A 19,580-nucleotide genomic window follows, 5' to 3' on the forward strand; every position below is an offset into this window, starting at 1 on the left:
TGCCACCTTTTCCTCTCTTACAGGCCTTACAGAGAGCAACATGGCCCAGGCAGCATGGGAGAGGTAATTGGGAATCTTTCACAGGGAGGGGCAGAGCATGAAGTAGTGTGGCCTCAGCCTTCAGGCTAGTGGAAGATGCCCACCTAGTGTCAGTCACTGTAAGAAAGAAGCTCCTGCGTAGGGTGCAAGCCTGGGGAGTTTGCCCTAAACAGACGTTCCCAGCCAAGGGCTTTGACGCTCCCCTGGGCCTCCTCCCACAGCCCACTGTGTCCTTAGACCCATCGCAGATGAAGAGAGGGCCTTCCCAGCCAGCCTGTAACCACATTAGGCAGAACTCAGAACTGCCTGCCCAGGGCAGCCCCTCAGTCCTGTAGCTGAGCGACAGCACGCCAGAGGGGTTGCACTCTTCTGCCCTCCCCAGGCAGGGCCCACAGAGCCCAGCAAGGCTTTGTACCCTGGATCTGACTCCCAAGGCACAAATGGACCTTCCTTTTCAGCCATGGCCACCAGAGCTAGCAAAACCTGCCCCTGCCCCTGCCCCATGCGACCCATCAGCCCTGGGTTAGTGGCAGCTTTGTGCCCGAGGCAGAGCTGCTGTGGGGACATCTGAGTGAGACAGTGGGGAGGGTTCTGGTTTAGGCTTTACTTGCACTTAGCCAGGGATTGTCCTGCCAGGGAGGGCCGTGGGCAGATAGTGCCCAAGCTCTGGGCCTCCCTGAGCCAGAGTAGTCTGTCTGTGACCAGCATGTATGTCCCCTCCTTCTCCCATCTCCAGTGGCTGTGAGAGAGTGTGTTTCATCGGCCGCCCATGGCGAGGTGTGGACGGGCACCTGAACATGCCCGTGTGCAAAGGCATGCTGGAGGCTGTGCTCTACCACATCATGTCAAGGCCCGGTGTTCCTGAGAGCTGCCTGCTGCAGTACTACCAGGGCGTCCTGCAGCCTGTTGCTGTCCTTGAGCTGCTCCGGGTAGGGCCCAAGGCATCTCAGCCCAGCTGTGTGTTGGGGTGCGGGGAGCACATCCCGGGTGTCGCCACCTCAGCTTAACCTTCAGTGCCTTCTGGCCATTGGCAGAGGGGTCTGCTACTGTCCTTGAGGCCCTGCCTGGCTCTTGATTCCCTTCTCCTGTGCCTGCTGCAGCCCATCCCTGCAGCAAGCTCACTGTCCCTTGGGTCCGTTTGCACTTGGTCTGTCTTACTCTGCCTGCTGTTTTCCTCCTGACTCGCACTCAGGGTCACATGCTCACAGGTCCTCAGGAATCCTTGGTAAATAAATGGAGGTGGCGAGGAAAGCTGAGGACTGTGTGACCTCTGCACAAGCAGCTGCTTCCCAGCCTGGGCTAGCGGCTGCCCTGAGCTCTCATTCCCATGGTGTTCTGGGCTCCAGCTTCCTAACAGACTAGGAACTTGACATTTAGTGTGTGACATTCCCTGAACTTCCTAGTGGGAAGCCACCACAGCCATTGTTGGCTGAAGAGCGCCTGTCCTCCAGAGGTCACTGTGGCACCGACAACTTCCATACTTTCTCCTACCCATCTTGATGTAAACCTTCCTGCTAAGCCCTGCCTCCCTCAAGGCCATGTTTGGCCATATTCCGCCTGGGAACACTACACTCCATAAGTGCAGCAACACCAGATCCCTGAGCAAGTAGAGCCTTTGTAACCCACCTGTCTGTATCTGCAGGGCCTGGAGTCCCTTGGCTGTATCCAGAAGCGGACACTGAGGAAGCCAGCGAGTGTCTCGCTCTTCTCCAGGCCTGTGGTGGAGGGCCTGGGTCAGGCCAGTGAGGCTGAGGCACTCTCCTGCCACGAGAGCACTGTCACCTTCTATGAGCCCACGCTGGACTGTACCATCCGTCTGGGCCGTGTCTTCCCCCATGATATCAACTGGAACAAGTGGATCCATTTATAGACGCTGCCCTGGCCAGCAGGGAAGCCTCTGCCTCTGCTTCACGGCTCCACCTGGACTGTCCATGAGCCCTGTCCTCCCCAGCTGTTCCCACAGCGAGGCCCCAGCCCAGGTGTAGCAACTAGCAGGTGACTTGAGTCCCCTCCACCCGTGCTGCTCTTGCTCCCAGGTGCCCAGCCTTCCTGCAGGCCCATGTCCTGCCCTGAACTCAGGCTCCAGCAGCAGCAGCAGCAGCAGGGTGGATGTTGTTTGGAGAGCAGAGCTGATGACCAAGCCCTGACTCACCTGAAACCCACCACACCATTCAGACTCTAGGGAGGGCTTTGTAAAGACACGTCACAGGGGTACCTGACAGGATCTGCTCCTCTTACTGTAGGGCATCCCAACTTGGCCTGGACTGAGCCCCAGTCTCCCATGGGGACCCCTCCTGCCAGAAGCCAGGCCTATAGGTTTTGCTTTTGTTTTTGTTTCATTTTTCTCTCTTTCCATTAGATACAAGCCCCTGGCATGTATTTATTTATTTTGTAATTAAAGTGAGATGAAATGTACTTTGTGTATTTGCCTAATGATTGTTGTTTCCCAAGAACTTCCCTTCTGGAGTTTTCACCTTATGGGGGCAGTGGGGGTGGGGAACCTTAGATTTTCATCTTTTTGTTGAAAAATGCAAGCAAGTCTTAGGGTCTTGCAATGACAGTCTGGGGTCACACACAGAGACCACTCACCACTAGCTGGCCTGAGCCTCAGTCCCCGGCCCCTTCCTGTCCACCTTTCCTATCTACTGAAGAGGCTGGCACTTGGTGGCCTGACCCAGCTTTCAACCCATCTCATCCTCTCTGTCAGTGTGAGCCACACCTTATAAAAAGGGGGTGAAGATGACCCAGGACAGGGCACCCAGCATGGCCAAGCTACAACAGTGTGAGTGTTGACAGTATAAAGCCTCGGTGATGTTCTGGAGAGTGCTTGGGCTGTGAAGGTGGTGTGTTTATGAGCAGAGCCTGCCTGTTACCCACTGCCCAGGAGGCTGGAAGCCAGCGGCCAAGTTCTGTCTCCGGTCTCAGAGCCTCCTTTGCACAGCTGCGATGGAAGGCCTAAAGGAACTGAAGTGTACCAAGCATGGACACAGAGCCCACCAATACCCCTCTTCCCCAAGCTTCCTAATGCATGGACCATTTGCTATGGGGACTCAGGGTACAGCCCAAGCAGAGTCAAGGCTTACATGGACAGTTGTCATCCCCAAAGCCCCTTCCCGTCTTTGTTACAGCCACCAGTCCTCAGTATAAGCCTTCCCCACCTGAGCTTTTGTCTGCCGTCCACTCAGCCTTCACCCATCTGCCAGACCACTCACCAACTAGCCACCCAAACAGCATCAGCAGCCCTTCCAAACTCCGCACAAAGATCTCCCGAAACCCCAGCATACTGGTGGGTCACGAGGACTCCAGAGAGCCCTGGGGAAGGCAGGAGGCCTCCAGTTAGAAACCAGGTGCTGCTGAGCTGAGAATGCCAGCTTTAGAGGAAATGGTAACAAAGACTCCACAGAGAGGCCATCCTGGGCTGCTGTGCATCCCGGCCTCCAGAGCAGTGCCAGCGGTGGTTCCTCCTCACCTTGGGTCATCAGTTCTGCCCCATCCAAGGACCGTGGGAGCTGGCACTGGGCCCTGGGCCTGCTACACTACACAGGACAGCGTGTCCTCGGCTGCGCACTCTGTCCCGTGCCTACCCACAGTCTGCTCCTCTTCTTTCTTTCCATTTCTTAAGGTAAACAACACACAAATGGTTCTCTTAGACATGGAACGGCACACGGCTCAGGCCTCTACCTTTTGTGTTTACACACATGTGGGCAGACCCTGGGAAACACAGGCCTTCGTGCCATTTGATGTGAAAGATGCTCACTTTCCCCATAATATCCCTGGGATACACAGGACTACTCAAGACAGCAAGCCCAGCCTCCAGCACTGAGCCCCAGCTTACACTTGCCCCCACTAAGCAAGCTCACAAGGCTTCTGACGGCCCACCCCCGAAACATGTTTCATGCAGGGTCTTCACCCTCCAGCTTGTTATGGGGGCTCAGCCCCTTCCCTCTCCAAGCTGTGCTCAGCTCACAGTCAGAGTCCTCTCCGCTTCAGCTGCCTCTACCTAGGACTAGAGCAGCCTTCATGTGACCTTTAGTGGAGTGCCTCTTCTGCCCTCGCTGCCCTCCATCCTTTCCCTGGGCTCTGCACCAGTTCTCCAGCTGTGTGAATGTGTGTGTGCATGCGTGTCTCACCCACCCACCCCCAGTCCCAAAAGCAGTCCATGTTCGCTGGAGGCTAGAGTTCAGGCCTTGCTGAATTAAACCGCCACTTTGTCCTCTGCTTAGCATCCACAAATCTCACAAGGGTCCATTGTTCTCTCCTCTGGATGGCTGAGAACAGGAAAATTGTCACTGACTCCTGCTCAGCAGCAGGGGGCAGCAGCAAGCTGTGGAACCTCCCAGGCCCAGGTGACTTCCTGTAACTAGTAAAAAATGCTATGACTGTGAGCACCTGCTTGTCCATCAGACACCATCTGGACCCTACAGAGAAGTGATGTCACAGCAGCCCCGGGAAGCACACATGACCCGTGTGCCTATTTCATGCATGAGGAAACTGAAGGCCATGAGGCTAAAACAGCTCCTACAAAGTCGGAAGCTAGTGGCAGGGCCAGCACTTCCTCTACGCCCGCCACTGAGGTGGAAGGACGGAGAGTCAGCACCATGCTCCCTGAAGAGCTCTAGTGTTCATATCTAGGACTATCAAGTTGGGAAAGAAAAACTTCCAACTCACGGGAGCAGGCCCCTCAGGTTGTCACGTGGTTGGGCTGCAGGGGCGAGTAGTTCTGGTGCCCACAAGCTTCCTGGGACCTCTGCCCCCTCTCTGTGTCTTTGCAGGTCCTGTGAGGGCAGCCCTCCTCTCTGCCACTCCTTCATTCACTCCTCATAGCTGAGCATCTATTCGGAGCCCTGCCCCCATCTGGGCTCCTTCACAGCAACTTCAGTCCTTGCCTCACCCCCCCCCCACCCCCACCAATAGGGACAGGCATGGTACCAGACTCCAAGGAGGGTTTTGTTAATCCACATTGGTTGGGGAGCGAAGCCAGGCAGGCGTGTGCTGCAGCTGGGAATAAGGGACCCCCACCACAGTTAGTCACACGGAGGCAATGTGCAAACCAGACCCTGTCCTTCACACTTTTGAGCACATGGATGGCTCGAGACCACTGGTTCCCAACCTTCCTAATGCTGCAACCTTTTAATACAGCTCCTCATGTTGAGGTGACTCCCCCCCCCCCCACCAGCCTTAAAATGATTTCCTTGCTACTTTGTAATTGTAATCTTGCTACTGTTAGGAATCATAGTATAAATATCTGATACGCAGGGAATCTGATATGTGATCCCCAGAGGCATTGTGACCCACATGCTCTGGTCAGGGCATGTCCCCTCTCTGGTTTGTCATCAGGGGGCCTCTACACAAAAAGCTGCCGCCACAAAGAGGCAAAGCTACTGACTGCGCCTTCATTCCCTGGGAGCCCTCCACCTGCTTCCGGTGGTGGGTGTGTCTGGGGATGGATGGGCCCTGTGGGCTGTGCTGCCTGCTAGGTGGCAGCCATGTCCCCAGATCTTCCCATCCACTGGGGAAGCCAAGAGGAGCACAGCTACAGAGGACTTAGTGGCCTTGGGCAGGCAGTCCCTCCCTGGCACTTCTCTTCCAAGGGTGAGAGATGGTTTTTATTTGTCTCCTTCTGGCATGAGACCCTGGAGACCCCAGACTACATCACAGTGGGAATGCACAGGAGACGTTGGGGTCAGGTTGCTGAGTTCCTGGCAGAATTGATGGAAGCTTTCAAGTGCTTTCTGGGAGAGCAGGGAAGGAGTGCTAGGAACACACACACACACACACACACACACACACTACCCCCAACACCTGCTGTCAGAGGCAGCTCAGTGTGAGGCCAGAAACTCTGTCCCCCACCACTACCACCTTGAATGATACACGAGGTCGGTACTGTGAGCCGTGCCCCTGCCCGGCCCTCTCCTCTCACTGTGGTCCTTAGGATAGAAGTTGTCTTCATTTTGACTTGTTAGGATAATACTGGGGTACTTTCTGCCACAATCGACAGGAATCCACCTCAAACCAGCTTACAGCTTACAAATTACTGGCCTTTTGTGACAGGGACCCACTGTATCAATTGGTCCATTGAGTCAGGATGGGGTGAGGCGTGCCAGTCACATCTCTGCGGCAGCAAGTGACCAAGAGTTCACTTCTAACTCTGTTCATACCAGCATCATTCAGAAAACTTGGTCTCCTCGGGCAGAGAGAACCAAAGCTGGCCAGAGCAGTTCCCACCGGTGCCCACAGCACAGGAAGATGACTGGGATCCCTATGAGTTCTCCATCAGAAAGTCACAAAGTTCTGCTTCTGCTTGCATGTCCTCTGACCCCATGGGGCTGGCAAGTTCACATGCCTAGAAGGAAGTCGCAATGACCAGGGGCCTCAGTCAGGCAAGGCTTGATCCAGGAGCCCCGAGGTTTCTACCTCTCAGCTCTGCTGTATTGTCTTCACCCCGGGCCAACTGTTCCCCCACCCCAGGCTCCCAGCAGCCCCAGGCTCCGTTCCTCCTAGTAGATCTACATGGAATTCCAGAGGAAAGGATGAAACAGGCCCGGGGCTTTGGAAGCTGGAGCAGGAGGACCAAGATTTCAAGACTAACCTGGGCAACTTAGTCCCTGACCCAGAACAGGAAAAGTAAAAGAGAGTCTAGGGATGATAGCTCAGTGGTAGAGGACACACCCTGCACCTGTGAGGTCCTGGGTTCTAGCCGCAGCACCCCCACAGAGAAAAACTAAAACATGAAGCCAATCAGGTCACACATCTGCCTTGACTAGGCAGCAGCACAGGCTAGGGGAGTCTAGTGTCTCCCAGAGCTAGCAAAGTGGCAAACACCCACGTATGTTTCCTAAGAGGTTTGCCTCTTTGGCTGCTTTGGTGACAGGTCTCAGACAGGTCCAGCTCATCCCACCCAAGGGATAGTCCCAGCCCCTCAAAGCCAAGATGGGCAAAGCCTGGACAAGCATTGGCCATGTGTGCTTGCTGAGTGTGGTGTGAAGCCTTCTTCCTCTCAGAGCAGCTTACTAGCAACTCTAACTGACCTTTTGTGACAGGGACCCACTGCCCTCAGTTGGCTGTGGCTGCTGTAGGCTCTCACTGGAACAGAGATGCACCCTGCACATCCTATTCATGTCCCCGTGTCTGACAAACACTACCTACTTCCCCTCACGTTTGTGCCCTGGGCGCCCAGCGGCAGCTGGTCAGCTCCTCCCAGCCAGAGACACCCCTCACCGACTATGTCTACAGTCATCTAGCTCTGAAGCCTGAGGTCCTGGAAATAAGACAGGCTACCATCGGGCTTTGCTAATACTTTATTAAGCACCTGTTGTGTGTAGGGCTGGGGGTAAAACTGAGAGCAGACAGAGCAACTAACTAACTTTACTGGCTGCATCTGGTCGGCTGCTCTTGTGCAGTATCTCTGTCTCTGCATCCAGCCGCCATTCTCTCAAGCCTTCTGCCATCCTGTCACCCACTACTAGGTGGCCCAGCTCTTGCCTTCAACTTCCATATCCATGTTTGTTCCCGAGAGGCGCCCCTTCAAATGGAGCTGGTGAGGGCCAGGACCTCAGCCCTGAATGTTCTTCCTGCCCACACCCCTGTCAGGAGCGCTCCCTGCTGAGGGGCTGAGCTGGTTCCCTGGAGAGCTGCCAAGAGCACCTGCAGTCTGTGGCTCCCAGAGTATGTGAAAACCACAGCACACTTTGGTCTAAGTGTCTGGGGTGCACCGGGTTGGGTTGTGTGCACGTGCAGGAAAGAGCTGGGGGTTTTGCTGCTCTGAGCTTCTCGCACCCTGGTCCTAAGCTCTGTCTCACTGTCGAAACTACCAGTGTTCCAGAACTTTCCAGCCCTGAGTCAGATACGGAGGACATACATGCATTCCCTTGGTGATTCCACCAGCTACCCTGCCTTGCAAATGAGCAGGCGGCTGCTAACTTCTTTCCAATCCAGCTCTGCAGACTGGACAGATAGACAGCCTTTCTTCCTGGGCCATTGAGGGGAGAACCTGTACCCCCGGAGTCCCAGCCACTATGGAGGCTTCCCACTGGGTTGCCTCAATCCTGCCTGGTTTTGCAAATACCACCCCACATCTCAGGTGCATCCTTGCAGTGAGAACAGACCATTCAAGAAGAGAACGACAAAGGAAGGGAAGAGGGATACAGAAATGAAGGAGGGAGAGAAGAAAACGACAGCAAAGTCTAAGCAATTCCAGCACCCACGCGCTCTTACCGTACCCTGGTGACTGCGAGGAGTTCTCCAATACCTCCCAGCATGCCTTAGTGTCCCTCACACAGCGTACATCATGCTCGAAAGAATCACTGGATGCAAGGGAACCTCCCTTAACCTAGGATAAACATGGCACCGAGGGGAGGGGGAACACAGGTACTAGCTACAGAACCAGAGAGGCTTCTTGATGGCTCCTTTGGGTCCCCTGCCCTCTGTGGGCGTCATACAGGGGGTTCTGTGGGTACTGTGCTCTGTACCCTCTCCCCGTGCCTTGTATTATAAAAATTTCCTGGATACTTAAAAGAATCCTCCTCCTTTTCCTCCTCTTCCTCTTCCTCCTCCTCTTCCTCCTCCTCTTCTTCTTCCTCCTCCTCCTTCTTCTCTTCCTCCTCCTTCTCCTCCTTCTCCAGGTGGTTTGTTTGTTTTTTGTTTTTGTTTTATTTTGTTTTGTTTTTTGGTGGTGGTTTGGGTTTTGGTTTTTGTTGTTGTTGTCTTATGTTTGTTTGTTTGTTGACACAGGTTGTCCTGGAACTTATTCTGTATACCAGATTGGCCTTGCAGTCAGAGATGAGGATTAGAGGTATGTGCCAACACCGCCTCCCAGAAATTTTCTTTTTAATGGGCAGCAGAAGCCAGAAAACAAACAAGCAAACAAACAAACAAACAAAAACCCAACTTGGTTGGTGGGATATATATATATATCCTTCCACCCCAGAGTATGCACCTGGATCCTAGAAGCCACAAAAGACAGGAAGCAGAATGGGGCAGCAGACTGTATAGAGCTGATCCAGGGTACCTACATCATTCCTAATGTCCAGGCAAGTAAAGTCATCTTAGAATTCAGAAGTGGCTTCTCCAGGCTGCATAGCCTGGAGCCACCAGAGCTGGGGTTTACAGCTTACATCCCTAGGTTCCCCAAAAGTCTTCTCATTCTAATGGGATAAAAGATAGTCAGGACTTCATAGGTCCTGGAGATGGCCCCTGGTAGGGTTGAGCTTGGTGATAGTGCCCCAGGGGCAGCAATCTGGACCAATCACTTGACACTGAGTGTGACCACCCCACATGTCCGCAGGGGAGGAGTCAGAGGCTCCTATCTAAGAGACACCTACACTCCACTCGTGTATACACACGTGAGCCCAGGCACACACCTACAGGCATTGACAGTGAACACTGGACGTGCAGAGGCATTGCTCACCAATGGATGTGTAGTACAACCAATTTTAAACTTATCCCTGACTAGCGTACAAATAAATAAGACTCCACTATGGTTATTTTAATTGGCTTTGACAAATACTGGGGGTCACCCTTAACCTACTCTTCTAACTGCTGGCCTGGCCACCTCCTCACCAGTGTACCCCAGATACTTGCTGTTTCTCCTGGCCACAGGCTTATGGTCCCTCTCCCCTCATGGCGGCCTCTCCTCCCCTCTCCTCTCCTCTCCTCTCCTCTCCTCTCCTCTCCTCTCCTCTCCTCTCCTCTCCTCTCCTCTCCTCTCCTCTCCTCTCCTCTCCTCTCCTCTCCTCTCCTCTCCTCTCCCCTCATGGCGGCCTCTCCTCTCCTCTCCTCTCCTCTCCTCTCCTCTCCTCTCCTCTCCTCTCCTCTCCTCTCCTCTCCTCTCCTCTCCTCTCCTCTCCTCTCCCCTCATGGCGGCCTCTCCTCTCCTCTCCTCTCCTCTCCTCTCCTCTCCTCTCCTCTCCTCTCCTCTCCTCTCCTCTCCTCTCCTCTCCTCTCCTCTTCTCTCCTCTCCTTTCCTTCCTCCTTCTCCTCTTGGTCTCTCCTCTCTCCTTCTCCATCTCCAAACAGGCAACTCAAAAGCCACCCACCTCTAATCCCTCCAGTAATTGGTTGTAGCCAATTTTATTTAACCAATGGTATTAAATTAAGGAACAAGGTTTACACAGCAAAAGTTTGTAAACGTGAGAATTCACTCATAGGCCTAGAACTTTGGGTAAAGAATTTAGCATTACAATACATAGCAACAGACCAAATCCCAACATGGATGTGCTAACACACACAACCCAAGACACACACACACACACACACACACACACACACACACACATCCCTACACGTTCACACTGTAGGCTCAGAGGCCTACCAGGCGATCACAAGCTTCTGGCCTCTTCTCACTACAGCTGCTTATTATATGCTAGCTGCTCTGGGCTCCACTGTCCACAGGTGGAGGGGTCCTGACCACCCACTGGCGGAGATAGCTTCGAGGGGGTCCTTCATCAGTCTCCACGGGGCTGCCACAGTCTGAACCTGCAAAGCCACTGTCAAATGTGTCCATGTCCAGACCAGGGGGTGAACCTGCTTCACTCTCAGAGCCCCCTCCTGGGGACCCAGTTCTCCAGGTTGGGTCTGCTGTCCAGTCCCCTTCCTTTGCCAATGACAGCCTCAACCTGTCCAGTAGGCTGCCTGGGGAGCCTCCAAGCCTGAGACCACTACCTGAGACACAGCCACAAGACAGAAAAGCAGGATCTGTGACCAAGAGCAGATCCTCCGAATTAGGGCCAGACTCTCGGCCAGCATCCAGGTTCATGGCTGGATAGCCATCATCCTCACAGCTACAGGGCCAGACACACAGGCCCTCTGCATCTCCCACGGTCACCGTGTCAATGGACACCAGACCATACGGCCGGTCTCTCTCCTCACTGTAGGCTGAGACCGCTTGGCCAGCTGCCAAGGGGATTATGCACCAGTGACCAGGCTCAGACATTCCATCACACTCCAGTTGCTCTTCCAGACCCGGTGGCCCTGGGAACTTCTTCTCCTTGGCTGGATACAATGACAGATGTAAGGCTGATGTTGTTGTGGAACTCTGTGGCACCAACTCTATGCTGGAGGCTGTGAAAGGGGTATTAACCCATTTCTATGAGAAAGAAACACACAGTCATGAGCTGGGGACAAGGTCGGGTGTAAACAGATAGAGCCAAAGATGGGGGGGGCAGGGCGGGGCAGAGCACAGGGACAAGCCAGAGATGGGGAAAGCAGAAGAACAAGAAAACAGGAGAGAGAGAGAGAGAGAGAGAGAGAGAGAGAGAGAGAGAGAGAGAGAGAGAGAGAACCATGATGTCTGTCTGTGAACCTCCTGCCCAGTGGGTTCCCAATACTGTCCTCTCTCAGAGCCCGTGTTCCCACCTTTAGTAAGGACTGACTGTTCTCTGTCTCATATCCACGCTAGTTACCAGTGCCCCAGCCAAGGAACAGCTGGGTGCTGGGACCAGGTTCCTAAGTCCTAAGGTCTTAAGGACGTGTGCAGGGAGAGCCTGAGGTCTAAGTGGCCCAGCCTCTACTCCATCTCCTGACACTTCCTGATGTCTCTAGTTTTGCTTGTGTGTCTACACTAGCCCTGATCACAACTGTGTCCTCAGTACCTGGCACGCAGTAGGTGTACCATAAATGTTTATAGATGGAATGAATTACTAACACGCTGTGTTGAAAGGCCTTTGGGGATGCTGGACTGGAGACAATGGTCCTGTGAGATATTGCTTACAATAAGAGAGACTACTGCATTGGCAGAGATCACCCTGTAGAACATCTCAGAACCACTACATCTCCCTACCCCTGACCTGGAGTCACTCCTTAGCTGTGTGGTCTTGAGCTAGACCCTTGCCCTCTCTGTGTCACTTCACCCGTCTACAGAAAGGACCCAGTGTCTTGAGGATTAAGTCAGGTAATGTTTGTTTGTTGACAGTGCTTGTCACACAAGATCAGCAGCAACAGCACACAGCAGTGCTGAACTTCAGGGGTAAGGAAGGGATGTGTGGCCTGCTCTGAAATGCCCACTGGCCACTCTGAGACTAGATCTCCTCCTAGAGACCCAGGGTTGCTGGGAACCCACATCAGGAGCGACTGTAGGTCAGGCTGCAGGCCAGGCGCACAGCAGGTGTTCCTTGGGTGCTCTACCGTGCTAACCTCCATGGTGTGCTGCAGGTTCCCTATCCTGATTCCACATGCTCGCTTCAGTGCCTTCTGCCAATGTTGGGTTTGCACATCAGGGCTGGCAGACACTTTGAAATGAATGGCAGTAGTGGCAGCTGTACTTGGGATGTATTGTGGGGTAAGACTTGATTCCCACCACAGAACAAGGCCACCCTAGGAAACCCCAGGCACCCAGCTCATGCCCCCAGAGCCACCCGGTTTGCCCACCTTAACTCTAAGCTGGAAATACGTCATGCTGTATAGGTCTAAGGGCAACCCCACACCTTGCAGAATAGGGAAACTGGGGGCTAGTTCTAGGTCAGGATGGACCAGAGTGCTCTGGGCTCAGAGCGGTCTTGGGGTTAGGGTGAGGGTTAGTAGGGTTTTCCCAAAGGGAAAACGATCCAGAGGGTGCATCCAAAATGGCTCACCTTGAAGTTCCCGCTGTGCTCCCTGTACAGGGGCTGGAAGAAACTCTCAGGGGTGGGCACTGGTGCCCATACCTTTTTCCATAGCCTGCAAAGAAAAGGAGTGGGCAAAGCCCCTGTGGCAGCAAGCAGGAGGTCTGGCCTCTCTCCTGCAGAAGCAACAATTTCTACTGCCAGGCTCCTTCCTGCCACCCATCAGTTAAACGGAAGCCACAGTCACCCTCACCCCCAAGCTTCCTGCAGATGTTCAAGTTCCTGCCTCTGTCATCTGCTGTGGCCTGGGCACACGCTGCCCTCTGGGGCCTCGACTTCCTCCTCATCCATCATGATGGGTTGGGACTGAGAGAAGCCCAGGCTGCCACCATCAGCTGTCACTGCCGCCCTGATACCTCCCTTACAGAGTCTCTGTGCCCATCTGAGCACCTCATTGGAGGGAAAGACAATTAGCAGTGTGTGCAGATGCTCACTCTGTCACTTATCAATGGGCTCTGCCCACAGTAGCCTGCCCCAGCCCTCTCAATGGCACGCAGAGTGGCGGGCCTGTATGTAAAAGCAGATCACAGCAGCCTGCCTTCCAGTTGAACAGAGGGCTGGGGAGGGGATGCGTGACTGTCCCCTCAGCCTCAAAGTCCATTCCCTGGACAAAGTCACAACTGAAGTCTCCACAAAGAACAAAGTTTCTACCCCATACCCTCGCCACTTCATGATTGTGTGACTTTGGGCAAGTGGCTTGACTGTTCTGTGCTTTAGTTTTCTCCATTTAGAGTGTGCCACGTTCACAGGGTAGTCATAGACCTGGGGCGGAAGTTCTGCACAGTGTCTAGCACATGGAACACACGCACTATTCATTAGCATCAGTGCTCTCACCAAGTCCCCTGGCCAGAGTAGGTCTAGGTTGGAGAGACTGTGACCCAGGCTGACCCCTTCTCTGCCTCCCTGAGCCCCTGGCCTCACCTCCAAGGCAGGTGGATCTTCAGACCCATGAAAACCAGGACAATGATCAAGACAGCCAGGAGCAGCAGCATGTGAGGGTCCCAGCCTGCCTCGGGCTCTGCACAGAGAGCAAACCGTGGGTCCAACAGAAAAGTCTCCCAGAAAACATGGGTGGGTGTGCTGGGGATGGTAGGGTGGGGCAGGGGGGGCTGGAAGGAAGCTGGGTTCTGATCCCTCCCTTTGAAGTTTGGGTATTGAAATGACCTCTCCCGCAAAGGCTCCTTGTCCTGCCTGGGATGCTACTGGAAGGTAATGGGACATTTATAAGTCAGGGTCTAATTGGAGGAGGTTAGGCCATTAGAGACACACTGAAGGGGTACTGGCATCCCAGACCTTGCACCATCTTTATGTCCTGACCACCATGATGTAAGCCCCCCACAATGCAACAGGGCTTTGCAATCATGAGCCAAACCTTCTGAAACCATAAGCTAAAATAACACTTTACTCTATTAAATTGATCAAATCAGGTATTTCATTCTTATTCCAGTTAAGTGTGACCTTGACTGGAATTCCATCTCTCCAAGCCTTAGTTTCCTCTTCTGTAAAATGCAGCAATGGCTTTCCCTTCAGAGTTAGGAGTCAAATGCACCATCAGAAGAAGCAGCCCCCCTCACAATGATGAGTGGTTGCCACTGGGGATGTATAACTGAGCACGGACCTCCCAGCCATGCTGAGAATCTCAGGGCTTGTGAAGCAGCAGCAGGACCAGCTTTAGTACCGGGAGTGGGGTGTCCTACCAGCATCACACTTACCCCCAGCCTGGGTCTGAAAGATGATGGGGTCACTCCACTCACTCCAGGTCCCCCTGAATGAAGTGCCTGGCTGAGGCGCTGCCCGCACCTGCAGCTGGTAGCTAGAATCTTTGTGGAACTCTTCAGGGAGAAGAGAGACGTTCCTTGAGTCCACTGAGATCAGCTTGGTCACCGGCCTCTGCCAGGACAGAAGAACCAGGACACTCTGTAGTCACTCAGGTCATCAGTAGAGCAGAGTCCTTCCACTGGGGTCATACCAGGCAGGCCCCACAGGGAGCGCACATCCCTGACTAGAGCTCCCTCTCTGTGGCAGTAGCCTGACCACCAACCATCAATGTCTTGGGAGCAACCATGGATACCTCTATATGTCTTTAACTAGAAACTTCACAGACAGTGAGCCCCTGAACTCCCTGTCTCAAATGACAGAGGACATGCTTAACAGTGGACCTTTTTGGAAGTCCCTAGTTACAGCCATCTTGCCAATGGATGGCTATAAATGTCTCCTTGGGAAAATTCTAAATTATGTCCTTTATGGAAATCTTCAACCAGGACCATTCTAGCTCTGTCTAAACAGTGGGCCATCCTGGAAACTTCCAGCTGTGCACTCTCAAGTAGCCTTCACATTCCAAGTAAGTGGGATGTTCCCAAACTCGCCCCACTGTAACTGAGGTGGACTGTATGGAAGTAGTCCAGGTGGAGATGTTCTGAGGGGTTCTCCGACCCGGAGAGAAGGAAAGAGAGGGTTGCATGCAGGGAGGGAAGAATGCTAAGCCCTGTTCCTTGTGCCACTACACTGGGACCTGCCTGGATACCCCTGTAGCTCCCACCCCAAAGCCCAGCCAGCTCACCACAGCATAGGGGTCTCTGAGATTCCGATACTGCAGCTCATATTGTAGCTTGCCCCTCAGCACGTAGTTGGAGGGTTCGTCATAAGCTGAGTCCCAGGAGATATCATAGCGTCCTGAGAAGGCCACAGTCACGTTCAAGGGGGAAGCTGGCTTGACTTGGAGGAAGACCCAGAAAGATGAAACAGGGTAAGACTCTGCAGGCAGCAGAGTCCCTCCCTCCCGACAGTGTCCAAAGGCCGCTGGCTGACTTTGAACAAAGCACTCCCTGGCCACAGCCCCTGCTCGCTTGGATTAGATCTCGTCACTACAGGCAGGTGACTGAAACAGTGACCTAGGACTGGGGATAGTGGAGAAGGACTCCCAGGCTTAAAGGCAGAGTCAGGACTCAGGCTCAGCCCAGCCCAGCTGGGGACAAGCATACAGACCAAGATCCTCTGTCCTTTTTTAGTGGAAAGAGAAAAGCAAGCCCTCAAAAGCTAGGACTCCAGATGGCTGATGGGAGTTTCTTAGAGTTTAATATTAGTGCCTAATGCAGAAACGTCCTAAGCAAGGCGCCTACTGGATTCTGTTGCTTTCAATTTCTCTCCTAAAGAAGGGGCCCCATACCACACAGCGATGCATACATATAAACATATAATACTCATACGTGTATATGTGTATACAGATACACATGCTGCCATGTGCCAAAGCCACTGCCTGCCCCAGATCCCTCCTTTGCCCAGCCTGGGCTCTGTGACAGCTACAGCCAGATCCATCCTGGGGCCTTCCTAACTTTAGGCCCCTCTCATCTAGCTGCAAGGATTCCATGTTAGCTGACTGGTGCTCATACTAGGAGCAAAATCCTAGGGGTCATGTATAAAGGCTCTTTACAAGGTAAACCTTGTTCAGGGTCAGGCAGAGATGGAGGGCTGAGTGGAGTCCTTGCCCTATACCTTTCCACGCCTCTAAGGTTCTCCATGGCCATTTAGCCCAAATCTCGTATCAAAGCATCACACCCGAGCTGTGCATCTCAAAATGACCAAAGTAGATTTTGGTGGAGTGAGAAGAGCTTGCTCTGAGGTCAGAGAAAGGTCCTAGGTCCCCTCTGCTTCGGGCTCATGGTACTTACTGCTCTCAGCCAGGACAAAGCTGCCACACTCTTGGGAGCTGTTGCCAGACTGGTCCGTCACATTGACAATGAAAACTTCATCGGACAGGAATTGAGACAAGCGCATATGGCACGTGTACCATATATGTGTGGTGTTGTGGCCAGACCTGTGTAGGCTGCAGGAGGTCTCTTGGTCCTGAAGTTCCTCATATTCATCTTGCCTTTGGGGACAGAGTAGACAGTCATGGCTGGGGACAGTGGAGCTCAGTGCCTGGGGCAGGACAGTAAAGCTAAGCATGAGCTGAGAAGGGCTGGAGGTAGGGCTCAGGGTCATGGTCCCAGCAGCCCCTCTCACAGGGACAGTCCCCTCCCTACGGCACCCAGCATGCTCTGAGTCTAGCCAGACACAGCTTGCGTACTTCAGAGGACCAGACACTCACTATCTTGCCCAGGGCAGCAGCTCTCAGTTTTGGGAATTTGAGCCTAAACCTGTCCCTGTCAGTCACAACGGGTGGACCGCTGAGCTATAGGAAACCCCGGGCAGGTTTTCCCTCCTTTCCACCCTCCACCACGACACATCCACAGCTCTGTGCTTAGAGGGGAGTAAAGCTTAGTAGTTCTCTGTTCTGACAGATCTTCCAGGGACATTGGCCAGATGGGACAGTGGGGAATGCTTTGGCTCTTTAAATCTCACTGGGCAAAAAAGGATGGGTTTTAGAGTACATATAGAAGTTCTCAGAGGTATATTTTCTTTCTTCTTGTATGTGACCACCCACCCTCCAGGACCAATCTGACACCTTACTTAGTCCTTCACTAAATTTCTTGTAATTCAAACCTTGCTGAACAATCTTCTCCAAGCAAGCCTCCAGCCTCGAGCCCTGTAATGGCTGTCTGAAGGTATTGTTCCCTCCTCCATTTCTGAACTCCAACACTCTCAGTGTAGCAGCCAGAGGGCCCTTCAAAGCTCCCTGACACCAGCTACCCTTCCCCATGCAGCCCAGACGGCTGCTGCACAACCACTGACATCTGCATCTTCTATTTCCCCTCACTCTGGCTTACTCTTCTCAGGTCACAGTCAGGTGGCACTGGAAGCAAGAGCTGACACTCGCAGCATTTGCTCCCCCGTGACCTTTGCACGTGCTGTGCCTGCTGGCATGAATACCCTGGCCAACCCAGCTGAGCATCCCTGACTCCCCGACCCTGCAGTATTGAGTCTTGTTTGGGTCCTTAGCCCCTACAGCACGTCTGGCAAAAACCTTGTTTAAAGTGGGCGAATGCCTGAAGGACAAGTGGTGTGCATCCTAAAACAGCATGTGGGATTGGGAGTACACTGGCTATGAGAATCTGGGCCAGTGGCCAAACCTCACTGAACTTCAGTGTCCTCGACTGGAACATGGTAGCAATAATTTCAAGATTATTCATGGTGAGGACACAGTGCCTACTCAGTGCTTAGAAGGTCACTGGGAACTGGCCATCCCAGGGCTGCCAACCCAGGAAGGTCTATGAGGGAAAGCAAGTCAGATTACAGCCTCCCATTTGTGTGATCCAAGTGAGTCCTGTGAGCTTGGTTATCTGTAAGGTGGGGACCTGGCTCCCAGCTCATGGTCTCAGTGACTGACATTGCTGGTGGAAGGGGCGGGCCCTTGCTTGTAGCTAAGCTTCCCGCAGAGCGTGCCACAGGTTAGCTCAGCCCTGGGCTCAGTAGGCAGCCCCTCCACATCCTGTCATCTTCTCTGAGCAGCTCCTCAGGGGCCTGGAGGCGTGGCTACTCACCAGGTGAGACTGAGTATGCTGGGGTTGGGGCTCTGCGTCTCCAGGATACAGGTGATGGTCCAGAGGTAGTCAGTGTAGCAAGTGAGGTCCAGGCAGCTCCAAGCTAGAGGGATAACAGAGAGGCCCTTGTGGGTGAGACACAGGGGAAAGGCCTTGGCAGGTTGTGTGAGGCTGAGGACAAGCTTGGGCAGAGTCACAGGCTGGGATGAAAGCCTGGGACACAGGGACTCTTGGCCTCTAGAAGTTTTTGTGTGAGTCCCAACGTTTCAGGAGTAGTCACGATGCTGAGGCAGGAGGATTTTAATGTGAAACTCGGCCCCATATTTGGTTCTAAGACCACTGTCCCTCACAGTGTAAGACACTCTGAATCCACTTTAGGCAGAGAACTGATAAATCCCCCAGGTCAGGGCGAGTGGCACAGGGTCGTGAGCTTGTAGCCTCTTCTGGGAGGGGAGGGGTTAGGGAAGCTGGTGAAAGAGTGGAGAAGACTTCAGAGTTTGCAGAAAAGTTGACTGTGCCGCTGTGGATGACAGCATGGCTACCAGGATGAATGCTACAGCAGGTACTAGGCTGGAAGAGCCACCTCTCCCTCTCCTCTCCCTCGCCCCCTCCCTCTCCCCTCTCTCTCCCCCTCCCTCTCCCCTTCCCTCTCCCCAATCCTCTCTCCCTCCTGTTCCCCCACCCTCTCTCCCTTCTGCTCCCTTACCCTCTCCTCCACCTTCTCCCCCTCCCTCTCCCCCACCCTTTCCCCCACTCTCTCTCCCTCCTGCTCCCCTACCCTCTCCCCCACCACCCCAGCCATTTGTTTCCTTTGCAAATGACAGGTAGAGCAGGCATGGGGCACATCTGCCTTCCCAAGCATTTGGGGAACAGAGGCAGGTGGATTCCTAATTTAAGACCAGCCTGGGCTACACAGCCAGATCCTGACTTAAAGGGAAAGGAAAAGTATCTGACTAATTATGAAATAAAAATAACATAGAATTAACATAGTAGCAAGCTGAGGCAGGAGGATTACAACTACAGACCAAAACCTTGTCTCCAAAGCTCAAAAATGAATGAATAAATGCATGAACTAATAGCAGCACAACAGGTACCTGGGGCCCTGGTAAAATTAGGATGTGTGTGCCCCATCAAATGCTCAGGCCACTGAGCATGTGAGGAGGCGGGGCCTCCACAGCAATAGAGTCCCCAGACCAAGCTCCTAAGGGGGTCTAGAGGTGTTACAAGTGGCTGGAGGGACCAGACTTCTTTATGCCCACATCCTGCCTCCCATCATGAAAACAAGAGGGTCAGCACCACACCAGAACTAGATGCTGAACTTTTCCAGGCATAGAGCGTCTTGCACTGAGCACCCAGACTGCGAAAGATAGACATTTGACCGTGTGTGTGGGCTCCTGCACATGCATGCACACATGCAAGTTGGAGACAGGGGTCTTTCTCAGTCTTTCTCAACCTTGTTTGTTGAGATAGGCTCTCTTGCCCAGCCTGCATCTCACTGATTTAGCTGAGCACCCTAACCAGCATG

At 53.5% G+C, this 19,580-nt stretch overlaps 2 protein-coding genes across 2 annotated transcripts in view; one reads left to right on the top strand and one right to left on the bottom strand.

Moving 5' to 3' along the window:
• The window catches only part of Gtf3c1 (general transcription factor IIIC subunit 1), a 66,266-nt gene extending 63,812 nt beyond the window's left edge, over window positions 1-2,454 (top strand). Inside the window, exons 35-37 of the mRNA XM_021166027.2 lie at window positions 24-63; window positions 776-968; window positions 1,682-2,454. Of these exons, the coding sequence (XP_021021686.1) occupies window positions 24-63; window positions 776-968; window positions 1,682-1,909 (461 nt within the window). The 3' untranslated portion in view covers window positions 1,910-2,454. The remainder of the gene's footprint in view (window positions 1-23; window positions 64-775; window positions 969-1,681) is intronic.
• Window positions 2,455-10,032: 7,578 nt separating this feature from the next.
• Window positions 10,033-19,580, bottom strand: part of Il21r (interleukin 21 receptor) — a 28,673-nt gene continuing 19,125 nt past the window's right edge. Inside the window, exons 3-9 of the mRNA XM_021168366.3 lie at window positions 18,056-18,158; window positions 16,304-16,503; window positions 15,196-15,350; window positions 14,348-14,525; window positions 13,557-13,653; window positions 12,606-12,690; window positions 10,033-11,122 (exon numbers count right to left, since the gene is read on the bottom strand). Coding sequence (XP_021024025.1) covers window positions 10,400-11,122; window positions 12,606-12,690; window positions 13,557-13,653; window positions 14,348-14,525; window positions 15,196-15,350; window positions 16,304-16,503; window positions 18,056-18,158 — 1,541 coding nt within the window. The 3' untranslated portion in view covers window positions 10,033-10,399. The remainder of the gene's footprint in view (window positions 11,123-12,605; window positions 12,691-13,556; window positions 13,654-14,347; window positions 14,526-15,195; window positions 15,351-16,303; window positions 16,504-18,055; window positions 18,159-19,580) is intronic.

This window comes from Mus caroli, unplaced genomic scaffold (genome assembly GCF_978045245.1).
Source record: "Mus caroli unplaced genomic scaffold, Mus_caroli_1 scaffold_8, whole genome shotgun sequence".
Lineage (NCBI taxonomy): Eukaryota > Metazoa > Chordata > Mammalia > Rodentia > Muridae > Mus > Mus caroli.